Genomic DNA, 21,357 nt, shown 5'->3' with positions numbered 1-21,357 from the left:
TTCTTTTACATGCGGCCTTATCTCCAGGAAACAAAGGGAAATTATATATTTACCTCGCCATCTTAAAAACATCCTCATCACTAATGCATGTATTAGTGGTTTAAATATGTTCAATATTTCTCACATTTAGAATAAAATGCACCATCAGAATGTGCAAACTTTAAGTCACCAGCTTCATCAAAGATTTCAGAAGCAGAATATTTAAAATGAACTGTGAAAGGTAATATTGTGATTACATTTTGTGAATTTAGTTGTGTTTGCTGTAGATTTTTGGCATCTCTTTGATATTATTTGACCAGCTCATCATGGAAATTTCAAGTGTCTTCATTTGTTTGTATTTGTGTCTGTAGCTTTTCGGTTTGTCTTTTCTGTAATGTCTGTCATTAATGTTTTTCATGTATTTGAGGAATTGGTTGTTTACATCCAAAACGTTTAGTGACCACTAGAGGCACTGTTTCCCCTTTTTTACTTTATATGGGGCATTTTTTTTTTCTTTTCTTTTTTTTTTTTTTTTGCTCATACTGAGCACCCATATACTGAAATTTGAATTGAATTTCAAAATCTATTATATTTTTGGATTACTACCCCTTTGACCCCCAAAGGAAAATATGTTTGGGGATCCAAAAAGCCCTGGGTTTGCCCTGACCCCTGCAAAATCATGACATTTCTATAATTTAGGTTTTATAAAAAGGTGTAGCTGTCAGTTGTTTAATCAATTTAATGTTTGTATTTCAAAAATGAATATCAGACAAACATGTGTTGGTTTCTGATTGGAAAAATTTATGAATTAGTTAATAATGTTTTCTAAAATCAGCATGTGGTTTCATAGTCTTCTTCTACTTGTTATGTTTTATGGCGATTGATACACCAGCATTACAGCCACCTACTGAACTGCAGTATGGGCAGGAGGTGAACAGAAAAACAACTAATGCTGTGAAATCAACTTAATAAATAATATACATTCTCTCTGGAAAATTTGTATTTTAAAAAAAAAACCCTCAATTTGATCTTTTACTTTACTAACATCACTGGTAAATATGTTACCCACTCTACATTTTATCTATTTATTTTTAGAAATGCCTTCTTTAAGATTCATTATCAGAGCATTCCATAGAAACATGCAGTTTCATTTATCACAAAGACCTGTCACATGTTTTCCAATTACTTTAAGAGATTTATTTAAACCTGTATTTCCTGCTGCTTCTACCTTTTTTATGCTTGAATCCTAAAGGAAAATGAAAGTTATGTAAAATGAAACGTGTTCGTCTCAACATGGAGGGGGAGTAAAAAGAAGAAAAAAGGAAAACTGCATCACATGACCTCGTCCTTTATTTCCTGTAGCAGCCTCCCCTCTCGGCTCCTCCGCTCGGCTGCTCCCCGCCTGCCACAGCTCAGCAGCGGTGTGGTCGCTTCGAACGAGCGCTAACGGAAAGGAGAAAAAACCCGCTCCACTCCGCACCGAAAGGCCTTCACCGCACCGCAGACCCTGCTACTCTCACTCCGACGCCGGATACAGCACATAAACACCCCCAGAGAGGCTTTTGTCTACTTTAATTCGCTTTCTTTTTATTATCAGAAAAAGCCAAACCCTATAATGGCGACAGCTGGCCCTGCTCCCTACAGCCCCGGAATGGGACCGGAGCTCGTCCGCGGACAGCTCTTCGACGTCGGGCCTCGGTACATGAACCTCAACTACATCGGGGAGGGCGCCTACGGGATGGTGTGGTGAGTGCTTCTCTTTTATCCCGGTATTTATCTTTTTACTCGAGAGATTTTCCGTTTTATCGTCGAAGCAGTTGCATTATTTACCATTTTAAGCCTGAAACAGAACTTCGCTCGTCATGTTTTAGCTAGCGAGCGGCGAGCGGCGGTTGGAGCGAAAACGGATTAAATCACGGTGTGTGACCACCGGACACGGATTCAGACGCACAACCCGGGGGTTTTCAGCTACTCTGCTGCAAAATTCACCCCCAAAATACTAAATATTTGCTTTTATTGATCCCTAAGCTTAGGAAATGCTCATAAAGCTAATATCCGCAGCGTTTATGTGGACTTGTCACGCTGTGAAGGATCCACGTCTTTACGTTTGCAGCAGTGCAGGAACTGTTTACCTCATAATGCATGCTGGTCTGGTTTAATTTGTGGATTTTTAAATCTCTTTCACTCAAATTGAGCGTGTTCCCACTCATGCTACCTGTGCACTGTTTGGATGTGGTTGCATAATGTGCCTGAAAATGTGCTGTGGGAGGATCTCAAGGGGATTTTTTTTTGTACCTGCAAAATTTCCAAAAAGCGTTAAAATACTTCAAAACAAATGGTTTCAAATAAAAGCGAGTTTAGAACGTTATAGGATGTTGAGATTAAACATTATTGGGTATTTAATGGTCTGTAATTTACAGAAAAATGCAGAAGTTTGTATCCACCAGGAACAACTTAAACATTACCTCTCTGCTGGAAAATTAACTATTAGGAGTATCTTAAAGGGATGTTCTTGCATCAGAAATGACTTTGAAGAGCTATAATATGTGAAAACTAAATTTTATTTGAAAGAGATGAGAAAACAAGCAAAACATACAGTATTAATCTGTATCACAAAGAGGGATTGACAAATCCAAGTAAGACAAAAAAAAATGGAAAAGAAAACTTAAACTAAAAAAAACAGCGCATGTAAATGTCATGTTTTATAAAGATTTGGCCTCTTATATTACGTCCAAACTAATTATTCCATCTGAAAAATTATTAAATAAACCTTTTAAAAAAATTAATTAGGCTAATAGAAATTCTAGAGTTGTATATGTCCCACAGTTGACATTAAAACCAGATTGTGACCCAAAATATAAAAGAAATCTTTTTTTTTCACCAAAAAATAACGCTTGAATGTTCTGCATTATTTATTTAACTTGATGTATTTAAAAAAACAACCAATCATATTTTTGTTTGAAACCAAACTATGTCCAGGTAAAACGTACAGCTACAACCTGAAATCGCGATACAAACCCGGTCTTTGTGTGATCTGCCTCTTTTGTTTGCTTGCGTATTTCAGTTGATTTTTGGTATTCAGGTGACTGAAAGCGAAAACAATTGTATACATGCGTGAAAACAATCTAATCTGTGGTAAAGATCTTAACTGGTTTGAGGAGTTTAAAGCAGTTTTTGAGTATTCAACCTTACCCCAGACACTGAGCTCTATCTAACAATCTCTAGTTTACATTAAATTGGTCTTAATTTACATTCAAATGTTTTATTAAAAAATAGGGACGCATCGACTGACTGGCTTTAATTTTGGTCGACAGGTCGATTTTTATCTACCTCCACTAAAGCAGTTGAAAAAAAAGGTTCAAAACAAGTTTGTATTCTAACCTGTTGTGCAAGTTCTGATAATTAAATTAATAGGTATATTTTTAGATGAGTTAATTTAATAATTTGGACATTGATGCTCTAAGATTTTCATTCATATTTGACAGCGCTACCTGATTTGCAGTTAAAACCAGTCTGTATTGTTTCTGGAGTTTTGTACAATGACATTTGAACATTAAAATTGTATAACACCTGACTTGCTTAAAAAAAACAAAACAGAATCGGCATGTAAAGACTGGTATTGGCCAGAAAAATGCAATCAGTGCACCCCTAAAAAATGGGGAAAAAATCAACCCAAATAATAAAAGATCAAAATTTTCTTTCAGATGCATTAACACATTTGGACTGTTTTACATTTTCAGATTTGTTTTTTTTAGACTGCGGCACTGCATTCACCCTTAAACTGAACACACTGTATTGGATTACATCATAGATCCTTGTGTCAAACAGCAGCAGTCATTCTTTTGTCTTGCTTTGCAATACAAGCTCTGCTTTCGCTGAACTGCAGCTCCCTGCCCTGATATCTGCAAGGCAAGTTGATTAGGTTTGTTTTGTAGTTTTTGGTCCAAATAGAGATAAAAAAAACCACATAAAACCTGGTAAAAACTTGCCATATAAATGTTACTACTGTTTGAACTGAAGGGTAGTCAGTATATGAATTAGCAAAACGCCTGACTGTTTTCTTACCAAGTCAACCAAGGAGTTGTGTGTCAGGATGGGTCCATGTTCATGCAAAGGAAGTTTAAATCAAATAACAAAGCAAAGTGAAGAAGCAGCTCGTTTATTAAAGAACAAGCAGATCTGTTTATCATATCGTATTTCATTGGATTTTTGGCTGCAATTGTGAGGAAACAGGCCTGATGGGTAGCTCCTCTTTAACCAGTAGAGTTATCCCACTTCCAATATGGACTGGTTATTGGTTACTGGTATCCCACGATTCTAATGAAATACGACTCAGACTTCTACGTCAGAGTTCATACAGCAAGATTTCTCTGTGGATTTTTGTCCTCTGGGTCGGCCATGTTTGTTTTCTTTGAACTCGTGTTTGACGTAGGCCTGTCACAACAACACATTTTTCTGGACCATAAATTGTCCCAGAAGTTATTGTGATTAATGATAATATTGTTGCTTTGAGACCATTTTCAAGTATCATTATGACAATGGTGTAATAATAATGCAAGAAAACATTCTCAAATGGCAAACTTTAAATTCTAATGAACATTAAATACTGGAAGATATTAATACTGTTAGCCCAATAACTGACATGTGCTGATATTACATTTCGATACATTTGTGGATAAAACGACCAGAAACCGACTGAAAGACAAACAAATATCGGTTGTTGATATGAGCTCAGTCTTTTTGGATGTAAAGAAATGTATAATATCACTTAGTGCTGATATTTCGCACATCCCTAAAGTAAATGTATGTTTATCATTTTTTCACAAAAATGCTCAACATGCAGCAACGATTGGATGCTCGTTAGCGACGGAAACTAAACTGGAACTCAAAGTGGGTATCATTTTTGTTTGTGGAAAAGTTTTTTTACTTTTTTCCATTTGTTTTAACCTTTAACTTCAAAATTATCCACAAGTATAGTATGCCTGGGGTTACCTAAACTTCCTCTGTTCACACATAAACATCAGCCACATGGCTTGTGGTTTTCTGAGCAGCTGGGGATTTACTTTCTGCATCTCCTCCTCTTGCTGACCAAACTCTGACGTTTTTAGTTTTTGAAAACTCATTTAATGAAGTTTCTGTTTGTGTAAACGTTTCATCATCAATGCAGGACTAGAGAGAAATGTTCCAAACCCTAGAGCAGCTGGTTGAAGATGTTCTGCTTGTTATGTTACATATTGTTACATTTCCCTCCACTTGTTATGAACAAGTAAAGTGGGATTGTTCTTTCTGTGGATTTTTTGGGGTTGAATTTAAATATTTCTGGTTTGAAATGCCCTTTTTACGGTTAGGCGTGTTGCGGCTATTCTTGTGCATGTCTGGAATGTTTTAATCCATTTGTGGATCTCGTCTGGGCACGTGTGAAGAATTCCTTGCAACCCAAACGTGTATAAAAACACTTTTTAAAAAAGGTTCTATTGTCCACAAGTTGCACTTTCTGAAAACTTGACTATGAAGTTGAAGTTGCATTGAAATTCCTGCTCATGCAATCAATTTTCTGGTAAAAATGTTGCTTGAGATGACAAACTTTCTCTTGTTTTGTAGGTTTGGTAAATGCAGACCATTTTAGAATAATTTTCCATGCTTGTTTTGAAAAGCGTTGTTTCTGTGTCGCTGGAGCGTTTTGCTCTGAGGTCTCGGCCTCCTTGCACTTTGCTTGCTGTGTTATAGAAACCTGTGGTTTTAAAGCACTTGGGACATTTCAGCTTTGATGTGCAGCGCTCTGCAAAAGTGGTGCAGCAGGTATTTCACAGACGTCCCCTGATTAGACTCGGAAATAACTTTTAAATAGCTTGAGAACTTTCTTCTGTCAGGTTTCACTGGTTGGATTTCCATTAAACCCCTTTAGTTTAGTTTGGAGAGGTGGAAACTTTGTCATCAAAGGCTGGATGTGGTTGGGTGCAGTGTGGTGGAAAAAAACACAAGTTTTTCTGCACAACAATGATGTGCAGAAAACAACAGACATGTGACTTTTATATAATGCAGTTTAATTCTTTCTTGTGTTCATGTTTTGATTGCAGCTGTGCTTTCTGTTGGGATCCACAAGCTCTTCTTTTTCAGCTTGCCTTGGCTTGCATGTTGCCTTGGAGCGCCTCTTTTACTTTACACCAGATTATCCAGCAGTGGTTGTAAATTATCTCAACTTTGTAAAGAACACACTGCAAAAACACTAAATCTTGCTAAGTATTTTTAGTCTAGTTTTTAGTATTTTTAAACTACCTCGCTCGTAATTTTTAAACTACCTCGCTCGTAATTTTTCAGCAATAAATAGGAGCTTGTTTTCAGTCAATCTCTTTATTTTTGATTAAAAGGTACTAATTGCAACAGCAGATTATTTCATTTGTAACAAGACATTTTTCCAATGTCATAAGTGAAATAATCTGCCAGTGCAACAAATGCTTTCATAATTTTAAGAAAAATATTGAACTGGTAAAATTAAAACTGAAAAGAAAAAATAGTAAAATATGTTTACAAAACATCAAATTCAAGCGGGAGAAAAACTTTTTTTCTGCATAAAATGCACCATCCACAGTTGATACTTTTTCAAATCTCCTGTTAAAAAATAAAGAGAAACATCACACACAGTCTGCCCAGTCTTTGTTTTCCTTAACTGCACAATTGTGCCAATTTTAAAATATTTTCTAAATATTTGCAGCCTTAGTTAAGACAGAGTTCATGCTACATGCTGTAAGTTGACATGTTTATATAGTAAAATAATTTTTTTTATTTGCTCCCCAGTGACTGAACCATACTTTGCATTTATTTTTACGAAGCAGTTGCATCCAGCTGGGATTGTTTATTGGTCAACGTTGGCTGTGTTGCTAGATCTTTAAATGCATTCAATGCTTCAGATACCAGAAGTTGATGCCATTCTCTGCATCCGGTTCTGATGAACGTTTCTCTCACATTAGAGAGGCGACTGGTGATCAACCAGTGGTTCTGCCGTTTTAACAAAACATGCATAGATCACAGATTATACACATAATCTGAGAGGTTTATAGAATGTAAATGTACCATTAAGGTAGGTGTTCATGCAACATTTCCTTATGAGTGATATGTTTTATCCTTCAGATCTTCCCAGTGGATGAAAAGCGCCTTTCATTTTGCTTGGCCTTTCAACAATGCTTTTTCTTTTCCCCATGAGCTCTTTGAGTGCTTTTCCTGGAAAATCTCTCAAGGTTTCAGTCCCATATTGGAGGTGCTGCCCCCCCCCCCCCCTCTTTTTGTTGATAACCAATAATTAGAGTAGAAATGGGTACCATGGTAACTAGAAAAATGGGACCGAAACTGTTGTTCTCACCTTGTCTGTTTATCATGCTGGGTTTCTCTGAGTGCCGTGTATTAGACGGAGATGGATTTGGTTAGCAGAGCGGACAAAAATGCTCTGCAGAACTTTTGTCGTCTTATAGGTTCGGTTCTTAAGATTGCTGGACCTTTTTTTGTTTATTTTCTTTGCTTGACTAGCTGTGTTGATGAAAATGGCATGATTTGGTCAGATTGTGCATTTTGGGCCACCACTAATGATTAATTTGTTGATTTAACTGATAAAAAATAATTGGTACATTCTGCAGATTTTTTATTAACTACTTACACCTTTTTATATATTAGAAATGCATTAAAAGATTCAAATAAACATTTTTTAAAAATAAGAACACAAGCATTTTATTATCTAAAATGCAACAACAAAAGATTCCTTTAGCTTTGGAGATTTATTTACAGATTTTAACCAGGTGTAGCTAAAACTGCACCACTTCAGGAGTTCTGGGTAGAACATATTTACTCATGTTTTTATATTTAATGATAAATGTAAATACAATTCAATGCAGTTTTGGCTTAATTACTGCCAACTGTGGCCTTTTTTGAGTCTTTATTCTCTAGTTAACATTTGATTGATTACTTAATTACTTTATTTCAATAATCAATTCATCACAGTTAATCCAATTTAAATGTTTTATATGGGAGTCTGGATGCTTCAGCTAACTCTTCCTTGCTGAATTTTTGTAACTTGGCCTCATTGGATGATTTTTACCATAACTTGGTTTTGGTTGCACCTCTTTATTTGTGGGGATGCTTCAGATAGTTTTCCTGTTTTATAATATATGGGTTGATTATATAACTTTAAAAAAACTCCAGCTCATTTACTTAAAATCTGGTTTGTTTGGGAAAGTGTGAATGTGTAATCGAACTCTGATTTGGCCCAAAAACAAGCTCTGGTAGTGAACTGTGTTACGGCTCGAATTCGAACGCTGAGTGGGCCAGATACCGCTACAAAAGCAGGAAATGGACAATAGTGCAGGGCATTCTGGGTAAAAACAATCAAAACAAATGTGAATCTAGTACTAGCCTAGAAATGTCTTGTGGTCTTTTACCAAGTGCAAAATAGAAATCCTGCAACCACTAAAATCTGACACTACCCCATTTTTGTTTACATTTTGTGAAGAAGGAAGTTGGACTCAGTATCGTTTCCTACTGTGCTGGAGGCGAGGAGGGGAATAGGTTTTTTAATTCGTTTTGATCATTTGACAGTGAAATTGTAACCAATGTTCCAATTTTGGTCCTCAGTCAACTGACTACCATAAAACCTTCAGCCTCAGTGGCCGTTAGCTGCAGGTTTTATGGGTTTTGTCTGAAACACTGTTGCTTGGCAGGATGCACACCTTCCTAGAAGTTACATTTTTGTCTTGTAAATATTTTATATTTGGGATCATCAAAATGCAAGATGGACTGCTCTCTATCTTACTCATAACATTTGAAACAATATCTGCGACTCCAGTAACTTTTATTTTTTAAGAGCATTTTGAATTATCGCATTAGCAAAGGTTGATGGAAACAGTAAAATTCAAAATGGTTATTAGTTTCACCGAAGCTGAAGCCAAGTTACGCCAAACTGTCCTTTTTCGAATTAAGGACAGAGTGTCCATTCGGTCCAGATGACGGAGCAAAACAGAGTCTTAAAAAGAAATTTCTAGATTAGATGGGTAAGTAAGAGAAAAATCAGCTTCATGAAACGAACCAGGTCCTTTTCTGCTGGAGAATAGCATTTTGTCTGCACACGTCCCTAAACGCATACGCTGAGATGCTGTCTGCATTGTCATGACAACCTGCGTGCGCTTCTGCAGCTTTTATTTTCTCTGATACATGGAGACAATAAATGTAATATTGAGTGATGGGTGCTAACATGATGATTGAAGGCTTGGTGGTGTTCCTGAAAAGACTGCAGCGTTCTTCTTCTTTAGCAAACAAAGGGCCCAGATAACGAGTAGCCAATCCAGCTGCTGAAAAAAATTAAATGCATCATTTCTGTTTAGACAACAAGATATTATATAACAAAAACCTCTGTTTTGTCACTGAAATAAGGTTTGTAAAATGCAGTCAGAGCGAGTGACTGCATGGGACTTTAATATTTGCTGCTGCACTCTGGGCCCATGTTTCCCCCAGAAACCTGGCGAACCCCGGTGGCAGGGCTGCTTGGGCAGTTCACCATTTCTCATTGTGTTTTTGTATTTGTTTTTTCTAAATGGATAGAAAACTTTTGAAATAATAAATTGACAACAATGAAAATACAGAAGTGGATTAAATAAAACTAATTTCTGCAGGTTGTGTATGTATCGTCAAATGCTATTATCTTTTTAAATAATGTCTATTAAGGATTACTGTTTTATTATGGATAAACCTAGCTTAACTCTTTGCTACCACTGTTGCTAATATATAAAAACATATAATTTAAGGTTAAGAAATTACGCTTAGCCTGGTGGGGGGGCAAGTAAAGCCTGGCGGCCCATCAGGCTTATAAAGCCCTGGAGGAAACGGTGATATTCCATATTGTGATGTTGTGATGAATAATTGTGTGATATATTGTGCAGCTCTGCTAAATTAGCTAACAAGCAGCTGCTTCTGTCAGTAGGTACAATTCAACACAATAACGCAACAATTTGTCAACTGGTGTTTGGAATCGGCCATTTTTAAACGGGTTGTGTGATGCAGCTTCAACGTCAGATTGGGAAGATTTTTAGGATTCTTTTTTTTTTTGTTTCTCTAACATATTGATATCAGTCTGATAAACAAAGCTGTGCTGATAATAACAACCAATGTTTATTTCTGTCTCGTTGTTTTTTGTGTATGTGTTTCAGGAAAGGGAAGAAATTGGGCATGTTGTATTTTTATTGTGATGGTGAATCAACTCTGGATTTAGTGTGATTAACTGAAGTAGTGAAACATTGTCGATAGTGCGATTATGTTTACACAGTGTTGAAAGTGTAGGAAAAATGCATATAATGTTGGTTATTAGCGATAACAGCAGTTTTAAAATAAGTATCGGCTCAAACTTTCAAATCGGTGCATTTCTTATGTTTTTGTATGATCGGCTCTGCAGATAAAACTATTTTGTTTTGCATTAGTTGAGAAAATGTTTTTTTTTTGTTGCTCTCTTAAGTTCTCAACAAAAATGCTAAACTTTGATGCAGTTTTTGAAGTTCATTAAAGTTTTATGATTTTGGTTTGTAAATGGTGAATTTGTATTCCTATTGGCTTAAAATTACTATTTAAGAACCAGGAGTCATTTAGTCATACGAAAAATCTTATTGTACAATCTGAAAACTATAAGGAATATGTTTGCTCTCTTTTGTAAATGCAGTATATCTACATACATCTGATTTCACTGTAAGGATCTCACAGCAGGCCTATTTTGGTTTAATAGCCTCTTGCTAACAGCTGAGGATGCTCATGTTGAGGCTTTTCAGTGTCTGACGTTTCAGATTGGCGATGCTCTGAGCCTCTTAACAAAAGCTGCAGTTCACACACACAATCGCAGGACGCCACATTACGGTCTGTGATGATATTCAGGATCCGCCGTAGCATGCTCTGCCTTTTCAACCCGCCCACGGGAACAGTTGGATCACTGGGGAGTGCTGCTCAAGTGGCCTGCGCTTATGGAAAGTTATACATCTAAAGCCGTTCTCTGGTTGCTTCTTTTGTTCATGCGAGATTGGGTTCATTGCTTCTGTTGTGGAGCCTTTTTGGTGAATACTTATGAGCAGCTTCTGACTTGTTACTGAACTAAACCCACTGCTTCCTTTTACAAACATGTCAAAACCTATCCTTCCTCAGAAGATGGATAGTTTTTTTTTATTTGCAAAAAGAACATTGCATTTGGGGGAAAAAGTTCTGTAACTTTATTGATACGAGAATCTGCCATCAAACAGCTGGACCTGGATAATAAATTTTTAATGTGCATCAAAACCAATAGCTCATCCATCTGATGCAATATTCACTGAACTGCAGTCTAAAACCGCACAGCATTCTGGGAGGCGTTGGCAGAGGAAGGACAGTCGCTCAACAAGTTTGTTGCTCTGTGGTTACCAAGCAACTGAGTAATTCTTTGGTTACCTAGCAACAACCCGATTAAGTTGAGCAGCAGCACTTTCAGGTTTGGCCGCCGGTCATCGTTACTGCTTAAAAATGAAAGGCATAAAAGTAAACATTGTATTTCAGATATTTAAACCAAAACACTAATAGATAATTATTGATGTCGCCTGATATGAAACATTTGTATCATAAGATGTTATCTTTTTGGGGGGAGGGAACATACATCATCCTGTCCTTCAAACTGGGCAGCAGTTTTCGTAGACTTGGGAGTGTTGGGTAACACTTTTTGGTTTTTTTTTTCACAGTGGAAGAAATTTAGAAGTTTACATCTACGTATAAAAATGGCTTTGAAAACTTTCTCCCATTCAGCTTCTGCAGGTGGTTAAAAGCAGAAGTAGACACTTAATTTAACTCATTTTATCGACTTATTTGAATATACACTTTGCAAAGCAATGGTTCAGCAAGTGAACTGGTTTTAAATGTTTAACCTCAGCTTGAAATTTTATTTCTTCTTCCTCCAGAGACTCTGGGGAGCAAAACGTGCATCCTAACAAATCATTAGATTGCTTAATTCTGATAACATTTTGGTTAACTTGTAGTAAAGTTAGACTTATTAATTTGACAATCATATTAAAATCATAAACATTTTTGGTCCTTGTTAAAAACATAAATGAAGAAAAAGATTTGGATTTTATTTCAAGCCAATTTCATTGGGACCGGAACAACATGTTTGGAGGTGACAAAGATGATGATCTAACACCTTTGACCCTATTGCATTCTTCTTAACCCTTTCTACCTTTTGTTTTTGTAAAAGACAAATATTATGCTTTGGGATTGTCTGTTATAGAAAAGATTATTTTCCATATTTAGTAGATTGGCTGCAATACAGCTGATATGCCGACTGTATTTTAAGGTTGATGTTGATGGCAGGCAGTTTGGCCCGTCCTAAAGCAGAAAATGGTCACATTTTAAAGTAATCATAAATATGTAAACATTTCTGCAGTTTACAAAGTAAAGCTGCCACCAGTTTGTTTACATTTGTTTTAATGTGTTCAGTGGGGGGGAAAATGATGTTCTGTTGTCTCCATGTTTTTATTTAAGTTCAGGTGTAAAAATTATTTTTTGGTTTAGTGAGTCCAAATCCAGATTTTTTATGTTTTTATTTTTGCTCTCCGTCTGCTCCAGACCTACCTATTTTTATTTATTTATTTATTTGCCACGGCGGATGCTCTGGTTCATTCTGCCATCTGATCCGTCCTCTCGAAATGCCACCGTGGCGCCCGTCTCCATGGCAACCCTTCTGCCTCTGACATCAGTACCAGCTCTCCGCAGCCAACGAGGGAGGGCGAGAGAACAAGAGCCTTGACTCCCAAACCCTGTTGTGTGATTCAGGAAGGGATGTAATTTGGGTACTAGCAGCTGCCAGGACGAGTCGCCAGTAAAACGCACCAGCCAATCAGGCGGCCGGCTGCTCTGGTGCAGCCGAACCCCGCCGCTGCGCTCAGACCGACGGATTTTACAACGTTGGAGATTTTAATGCTAACGGTTCCAGAGCTCAGCCAAAACAAATGCAAACTGCTCCGCTCGCGCGTCGCCAAGGGGAACAAACAGAGGCTGTTTGGTGATGCAAAGTAAAAATTTGCACAATTGGTCCGTCGGCTTTTATCTTATCACTTGTGCCAGACTGTGGCAAATCTGCTTGTGTGTTCTCTCCTGACGACTTCCTCATTTGAGTGGTGCAAGAGTTGTGCAAATGTTCTTGAAAATTTTCCTACTTCTGCTGCTCAGTAGTTTTATTTAAAGGCATAAAGTAAAAAAAGACCTTTGCACATTCATACACCTTGGACTCCATCCTTTCACATGAGCTGTAATTGTTTCAACATTCAGCTTCTTTTCATCACAGATCTGGAACAAACTGCAAAACAGCCGAAACACTGACGCCCTGTTTACATGGCAATGATCCAATGAAAATTGAATTTTTCTTCCGTTTCTGTTACTACATTTACATGAAGACGTTCTAATTACAATCTTTGTTTACACAGTAACGGTACACATCGAAAACATGTAATGCTCTCTCAGCGCCACTAGTTGGTGCTAAGTTCTCTGAAACTAAATGCGCAAAAAGTTCTACTTGAAAGCACTTCAATTCACATTTCCCGATCAGATACTGGGGGAAAAAACACGAAAAAAGATTAGGACTCAGTTGGAAAAAAGTGTGATAACTTTGCAGAAACACATTGTTTGAGCTTCACAGTGTCCGTAGTTCTCTAGATAAGACTGTTGATTTTGATCGCCAAACAAGCAGGCGTGGATTTTGCCACCTGTGCGGAGCGGTGAAGAGACGCTGAGGGAGCCGCAACTGATGGGAAACACAAATGGTAGTAACACCAACAGTCAGTTTCTTCTTCTGTGGACTGTAGGAAGCAACTATGTTTTGCGTCATACTATCCATGAGGTAGGGATTCCCTGACAGAAAACGTCCATTTACTCTGTTTACAAGGCAACGGACACCAATACATTTCAGAACCGCTGCTCTCTGGAGCCCGTTTTCAATTTGTGCCGTTGTCAGAGAAAACATTCGGTGGTTTCATGTAAATGTACACTAAAACACAACAGAACTCTTCAAGTTTCACCTGAAATTGTTGTCGTATAAACAGGGCCTGAGTTCCTTTAAGTCTAGATTAAACGTACACTGTTTAGAGTTTCTTTTGAACCATAATAAATGAAATATTGACCATATAGTTGGTGTGTGGTGATGATGGCACTCAACTAAACAAAACATAATGTTTGCTACTGGCTTCTCAGTTAACTGTATGATGTAAAGCACTTTGAACTGCCTTGGTGCAGAAATGTGCTATAAATCAAGATAAACTTTATTTATTAGCATAATTTTGTTCAGAAAGTAGACAAATATTGATTTTTTTATTGGTTATATTTGTCAACCATTTTCCGAGTGTAACTCTGGTAAAATGGTTCATTCCTTCATTGCCTTCAACAAACAGTTGAGGTGTTAATTAGTCAAATCCAAAAGCAACGAAAAACATTTTTACAAACAAATCTTTTCTGGCAGAGCTTGTTTTTTTTTTTTGTTCTTGAACAAATTAATTAATTTAAGTTAATAATAGTGATGGTTTTATCCTTTGGGATCTCCACTTTCAGCCTGCACACTATCAAGCTAGCTTTTCACTCTGAGATTGATTAACTTTCTGTTAATCAATCTCACTTCCTGTGTGGAATGAGTCAAACCGAAACTAGTGGAGATTGTTAAAATAAGTGCAGATTAATGAGTTCACAGAAAAACTGAAGCAAGTTAATATAAATGTGATTAAAACATCCAACATTTATCCTTTATAGAGAAACGCTACAGCAGTCCCCCCACTTTTTTTTCTTGTTTTCAACAGATGGCCAACAGAAAACATGGTTTTCTAAAACCAGATAGCGTCGGGTTTAGCAAAGCCCGTCCTGACCATATATTTTTATTAACTTTTCAACTTTCATCTGAAAGTAGCAGAAAACTTTATATATTCTGGACTATTTATCAAAGTAGATTAAAAGCAGCACCGCAAATAATCATTGCATTTCAAAAATAAACAGTATTATTCCTATATACACATAAATACTGAGGACTTCCACAAACAAATATTGCCATATCACCTCTTCTGTTGCCTTTTCCCTGGCTGAATGTTTTACATAGGAGCGTTGTGCAGATTTTTTGAAATTGCTAATGTGGTTGATGTTTATTAAGATTGTTTGGGTCTGTAAATACACACTCTGTCTGACCCTAATGTAAAAGTGGACTTTGACTTGAAACAGAGTAAACCGCACCACAACGCAGCGATAACAGAGTCTGTGCGCGGCGCGAGAAGGGAAAGTTTCTGCATCAGTCACTTCCTCAAAAGTTTCCTCACAGCTGGGTCTTTCTCACCACAATGATTTGGTGATTTCTTTTTTGCATCAGTGAAATTAAAGACATACAGAGTGAGTTGTAGTAAAATGTAAACTTTATGGCGTTAAAGCTTATGTTTTAGTAAGGTTTAAAAAGAATGCAACAATCTTCTGCTGCATGCAAATGTAGCGGGAGGAAAAACGTCGAATAGGACCATCAGATTTGATTTTACATTCATTATTCTGGATTCCTGTTTAATATTGGCAGAGGAATTAAAGCTCTTATCTGTCTGTGAACCTTTATTACTACTCTATAAATGTCTAGATTGTGCGTTTGCTCGCACTTGACGCCAGTTGGGATGTTTTATCAGATTTTTCAGCCTCAGATCTGAACGTCAAGCCTGACTGTTCATATCAGCGAGTTTCTCCCCTTCCTCTTTAGCATCATCCTGGTTACAGTCCTGTTGCATAACGCTGCTGCTGCTGCTGCTGCTGCTGTTGCTGCTGCTGCAGCAGAGAAAAAGCCTTGTGTTCTTGTTGCTGTGGAAATGCCTCCTAACTCCCCTCTATCCAGCGCTCCTCTCTTACACACTGAGCATGCTCAGATGAAATTTGAAATTAACATGCAAAGAGAAAAGGAAAAACATCCAGAGTATAATCTCTTTAAAAATTAAAAAAATCCTTTTGTCTCTGTAAAGATCGAAAATCCGCACAAAAATAAGTAGCTGCTTGGATTTTAGCTGCTTTTAAAGAAGAACGATGTCTCAAGCATTTATGTTTGCATCTGGAAATTTTAAAAATAAGTATCAACTTTTATTTTCCAGAGGAGAAAAAAGAAACTTGAGCGTGTAAATGGATTAAAAATGTCCTGGATGGTTAATAGACAGAGACAATAAATAAGATAAATATAAATAAGGTCAACTTTCCTGCCAAGTTGTTCGAGATTTTCTTAGACTTAATTTTTTTTGTACTCAAATTTCTAGGAAACTTATTCAAAAGATTAAAGGTGTTTTCACACCTGGTGGTCCTGTAGATTTGGTTCAGTTTGGAACCGAAATTGAAACGTTGGTTGCATTTTCAGCTCTGCATAAAACTATCCAGACCAGGGATGCTCCAGTCCATCCTGCAACTTTTAGATGCATCCTTCCTCCAACAGACCGGGATCAGCTCTGAACAGGCCTGAATTCCTTCTAGTTTCCTGCTGAACAAGCTGATAGTAAACTCACTCGTTATGTGTGTCATGAAACTAAAACGTTTGTTGCCAAATTAATCAACAGGTTTCATTTCTTTAATACATAAAGTGTTATAGGTTGAACTGGTTTTAGTCATTTCTCAGTGTTGTGCGTAATAAAGATGTTTAGATAATAGTGGCAGATCATGAGTATTGTACAAATTAGCTTAGAAATAAACATAATGCAATGATAAATGATAAAACAACATAATAAATGGCCATATTTTTAATATTCTTGTTTTTTTGTTTTCTGTTTTTGTAGCTGATTTACTGCAACCCAATAAAGCGCATCATGAAACATGTTGGTTGTTTATCTGCATTCATACCAAAGAACTGGTTTCTCTTTTCTAATGCATTTAGTTTGATGACAAGGAAAAGTCCAGATTTTTCTGTATTTAATGCCAATCACCAATTACTGCTTATAATGCATCCTTCAGTTAATTTTCTTGTAGTTTAAAGATACAAAATAAAATTTGGGGGGGGGGGAATACATTTGTAAGCTAATTATTTGTTTTTTTTCAGTCTTTTTTTAAAAGAAGAAAAAACTCAAAATATGCATCCAATCTCATTTAAATTATACAGAAATAAATTAGCACCCATCTTATGCAGATTGTGCTTGCGTTGCGTTTTTAAAAAACACTGCTGGCCGTTAGTAAACGATGCCAGACAGGTTTGAGCTGCAGCCTGTTACACGCCACAGTATCTGCTGGAGTAGAAGAACAGCAACATGGAAAACTATTTACTTTCCTCCCACGCAGCCATGCACACACACACACACATTCCTCCGGAGCGAGTAGAAAGGAAGGTCACTCATATTTCCCCTCGCAGAAGGCTGGCACACTTGTGTTTACATTTTGGTCCTTACACCCCCGTCACTATAGCAACTGGTTTCTTATTTGGTCCCATTGTGTGGGTGTTCTCTCTCTTTTTTCTTCGTTTTTTGCAGACATTAGCGTCGCTTGTAATGTGCTTGGCTCGGATGTAAACGGAGAGATTCTGGGATGCCGGGCGAAAGCAGAAATATTGCAACACTTTTTCTGTCCGTTATCTTGAAGTGCAGCAGTGTTGCACAATTTATTTCGGTTTACTGACTGCACCAAATGGCTGCGCCGCGTCAGTCTGGATTCAGAAGGCATTTAAATTCAGAGGCGGTACCAGGAGGTCAGCAGTTTCAGCACTGAACATGTTGAACGAGCATTTTCTGCTTGCATGACGCAAAAGAATCCCAACTATAATTTTCTGAAGCTTGTCAGCTAATAAAATGTGTGAAGATGCAGGTAAATCTCAGGAAATAAAACACAGAAAGTTACTTTGTTTCTGTAATTCAGTTTAAAGGAACCCTGCATGGCAGCAGTGTCCAAACTTGACAAAAGGGCAAAAGTCACTGAGTTGGAAGCATTTTGGGCCCACAAATATTTACATGTTTTATTAAAGTAATTTTTTTATTATTATTTTATTTTATCTGCTCATTAACCAAATAAAAAAATTTAAAATGTATTAAAATCAAAAGTAGGGCAACGTTTGTAGTTCTAGCTTCTCCAAGATGAACGCAGCAGGTACAAAAATAGATGTTTGACGTTTTTGCTAGGATTTTTTAAAAAGTTATTCTATGAAAGATTAAAGAACTGGAAAATATTTTAAATATCCAAAATAAATAAAAGTGAAACAAATAAAATCCATTAAACAGGGGCCATGTGTGGCTCTTGAAATGATTTTGTTCGGCCCCCAACCTCAAGACTCCAAAAATGTGGAAATTTATTTTCTTTTAATAATAAAATATTCTGAAGCTTTTGTTTAAATGTCTGGTAAAGCGATTGTGTGAAAATTGAAAAGTAAGTTACTCTGAACAAGTTCAAGCCTGCAGGGATCAGATCAGTGAAATCTCCATTAGTTCCCGAATCATCGCACGACTTGCTGTTTTTACAATAAGCTTGACTTGAAGTCACTTAAAAATACAAGTTGTACACATTTTGGGGAAGAAAAATCCTGTTGAGGCTGCAGAGTTTTGCAACAGAAGGCAAAAAGCATGCAGAGTAAGCAGAAAATCAAAGATCTCCCAGAGGATAACGCCTGAACTCAAGATGGCCTGTAAAGAACACACACACCTTTCCTTTCTGTTTTATATAATTCAAACTCCTCTAGCTGTAACATTTAAAATAGTTTTAAACTATTTTATTGAGGGAGAGGGGAAGAAATTATGCTTGGAAAAAAATTAACAAATGAATTGCTGTACTTGTTGGGTTTAGGTCAATATTCAGAACTAGTTATCAGATCTTGACTAGCTTTTGTAAACTGCACATTGAAGCCTGACATTTCCTGTCCTATTTGGTTTTTAGTTTAAAAGCTTTCCAGCAGCAAACCACAGGAAGGAAGCGGCGTCAGCTCAGCGACTCATTGCTGCCTCTGCACAAAACTCTCATTTCTCCTGTCACTGATCAGCATTTCATTCCTCAATTCAGACGTCATTATTGATATTAGAGATATTCTCAATGTAGGTCATCATGAAAACAGTAGAAACTAAATTTTTGTTTACATTACAAAAATACAAACATACAGAAATCACTATTTGAAGAAAAAAGTAATGTATTTAAAAAACAGTCCTTAAAGTTTTGTTTTTTGGGTGTTATGACATAACAGCTATAACTGTTACGGTGCATATTTAAAAAAAAGACTTTAAACCTGGGTGTTCAACCTGCAGCCCGGGGGCCATTTGTGGCCCTTGAATTAATTTTGTGTGGCCCCTCACTGCAATTTAAGAATGGCACAAATATTGCCATCTGGATGAGATTTTCCCTTGAAAGCTTATATTTTGAAAATGTTAAGTTCAGCACAAAGACCTTTAGAGCCTTAGCATTTATTTTATTTAAATTTTTTAATTTCATAATCCTGGAAGTTTTTACTCAAAAACAAACTTCGGCACCTTTACATTTGGCTAATTACAGCGAAGGTTGTTGTAGAAGAAAATGTTTACTTTTGTTGCTTGGAATAAACTAAAAACATTTTGTAGATTTAAAAATCTGAAAATAAACTCAAAAAGGTAAATGACTGTAAATATTTAGGCAAATGTAAAATATGCCTTTTATTTATTGTTCTGGTAAAAGAGAGAATTAAAATAAATTGGGGAGAAAAGAACATTTTGGCCCCTGAATACTTTCAGCTTAGAAATTTTTGGCCCCCTTTGCAAAAAGTTAAAACACTTTAAAATTAACGTTCAGCCTGGTGGAGCAAATAAAGCCTGGCGGCCTGCCAGGCTGATATAGATGAATTTAATGGGTCATTGTGGAAGGAATAGACGCTGAACTTGACTTGATGGATGAAATGTTTGGTTTTGTTTTTAATAACCTTTGGCTTTTCTCTTCTTTTTTTTTTATCAGCTCTGCTTATGACAAGGAGAAGAAGCTCCGCGTGGCCATCAAAAAGATCAGCCCGTTTGAGCACCAGACCTACTGCCAGCGCACCCTGAGAGAAATCAAAATCCTGCTGCGCTTCAAGCACGAGAACATCATCGGCATCAACGACATCATCCGGGCGCCGTCCAAAGACCAGATGAAGGACGTGTATCCTATAATATAACTTTACGATGCTAATCTCACATTTTGAAGAGGTTTATTACGTTTTTGTTTTTCTCAGGAAACGTTGAGCGTGGCGAGCCTCAGACGGCTTTTTGTTTGAGCAGGGATGTTCATTTGTGTTTTTATTACATAATGGCCACCTGTCGCCATGTATTTGCCTCAGATGCTCTTCACTGTTTCCCAACAGCAGCAGTAAAATAGAGTCCACTTTGCAGACATTGTGTGATCCTGCATCAATGAGGAATACTCTGTAATTTGCATCAAATCAGAAAACCAATCCAGAAAACCCCATTTCATGATGTTTATTTGTTTTAATACTTGCATGAAATAAGTATTTAATGCAATAGAAAAGCAGATTCTAATATTTGGTACAGGAACGTTAGTTTACTGATGTATTTCTTCCACGCTGCAGCAGGGATTCAGTCGATATGCCACTCGGATCTACTCCAGATGTTTCAGGTTTTATTCAGATTTTCAGCTTCCTTCAATGATTTTCTGTTAGGTTCATGTCCAAAAAGCTTCTGGACGCAGAACTCCTTTACAAACCCACAGAAAAGGCTACAAAAGCATCCACTGTTAGAAGGCTTTTCTCATAATTGCATTCATTTAGCATAAAAGCTAACTCCTCTGCAACAGGACGTTTCCTTCGGACTTCTTCTGATTGAACTTATCATTTTGGTCTTGCTATGCTAATGCTGTGCTAACTCTAGGAGGAAATTAGCTTGATAAATTTGTGACGAAAGATCAGCATGGCAAATAACGTTTCAATAAATTAGCTTCATTTACATTTTAATTAAATGATTTGAAAACAGATTTTGACTAAAAAAAGTACAAATAAAAAAATTGGATTCAGTTTTTTCCATTTTTGCCACTTTGAAAAACTGGTCAAAGAAACAATGTTTGTGTATCAAATACTTATTTTCCCTGCTGTGTAATAATTTATAACAGTTCAGATGTAGTTGATTGTTTTTCAGCTCTTCATTCTGAACTTAATAGAATCTTCTAGAAAACATGAAAATTTCAGTTTGAAAAGTAAAAAATTTGCTAGAAAAATCAATCTGGGAAATTTTGTAAACAAAAACTTTAATTTAAATTTGAAAAGTTTACTTAGAAAGAAATTAAATTTTGAGATTAATCTAGGAGACAACTTTGAAACATGAAAAGTCAAAAAAAAAATTGACATGCTGAAATTTTATGTCTGAGATTAAAATGTTCCTTTTCTTCTGTTTTTTCTTTTACACATTTTCATCTTTGGGAGCCCAGAATTGT

At 36.7% G+C, this 21,357-nt stretch overlaps 1 protein-coding gene across 1 annotated transcript in view; it reads left to right on the top strand.

The window, feature by feature from the left end:
• The first annotated feature begins 1,350 nt into the window (after positions 1 to 1,350).
• mapk1 (mitogen-activated protein kinase 1) overlaps positions 1,351 to 21,357 on the top strand; it is a 30,737-nt gene continuing 10,730 nt past the window's right edge. Inside the window, exons 1-2 of the mRNA XM_055039285.1 lie at positions 1,351 to 1,725; positions 19,891 to 20,073. Of these exons, the coding sequence (XP_054895260.1) occupies positions 1,595 to 1,725; positions 19,891 to 20,073 (314 nt within the window). The 5' untranslated portion in view covers positions 1,351 to 1,594. The remainder of the gene's footprint in view (positions 1,726 to 19,890; positions 20,074 to 21,357) is intronic.

This window comes from Poeciliopsis prolifica, unplaced genomic scaffold, assembly GCF_027474105.1.
Source record: "Poeciliopsis prolifica strain line A6 unplaced genomic scaffold, Auburn_PproV2 SCAFFOLD014, whole genome shotgun sequence".
Lineage (NCBI taxonomy): Eukaryota > Metazoa > Chordata > Actinopteri > Cyprinodontiformes > Poeciliidae > Poeciliopsis > Poeciliopsis prolifica.
This window is presented reverse-complemented; position numbering and strand designations above follow the sequence as displayed.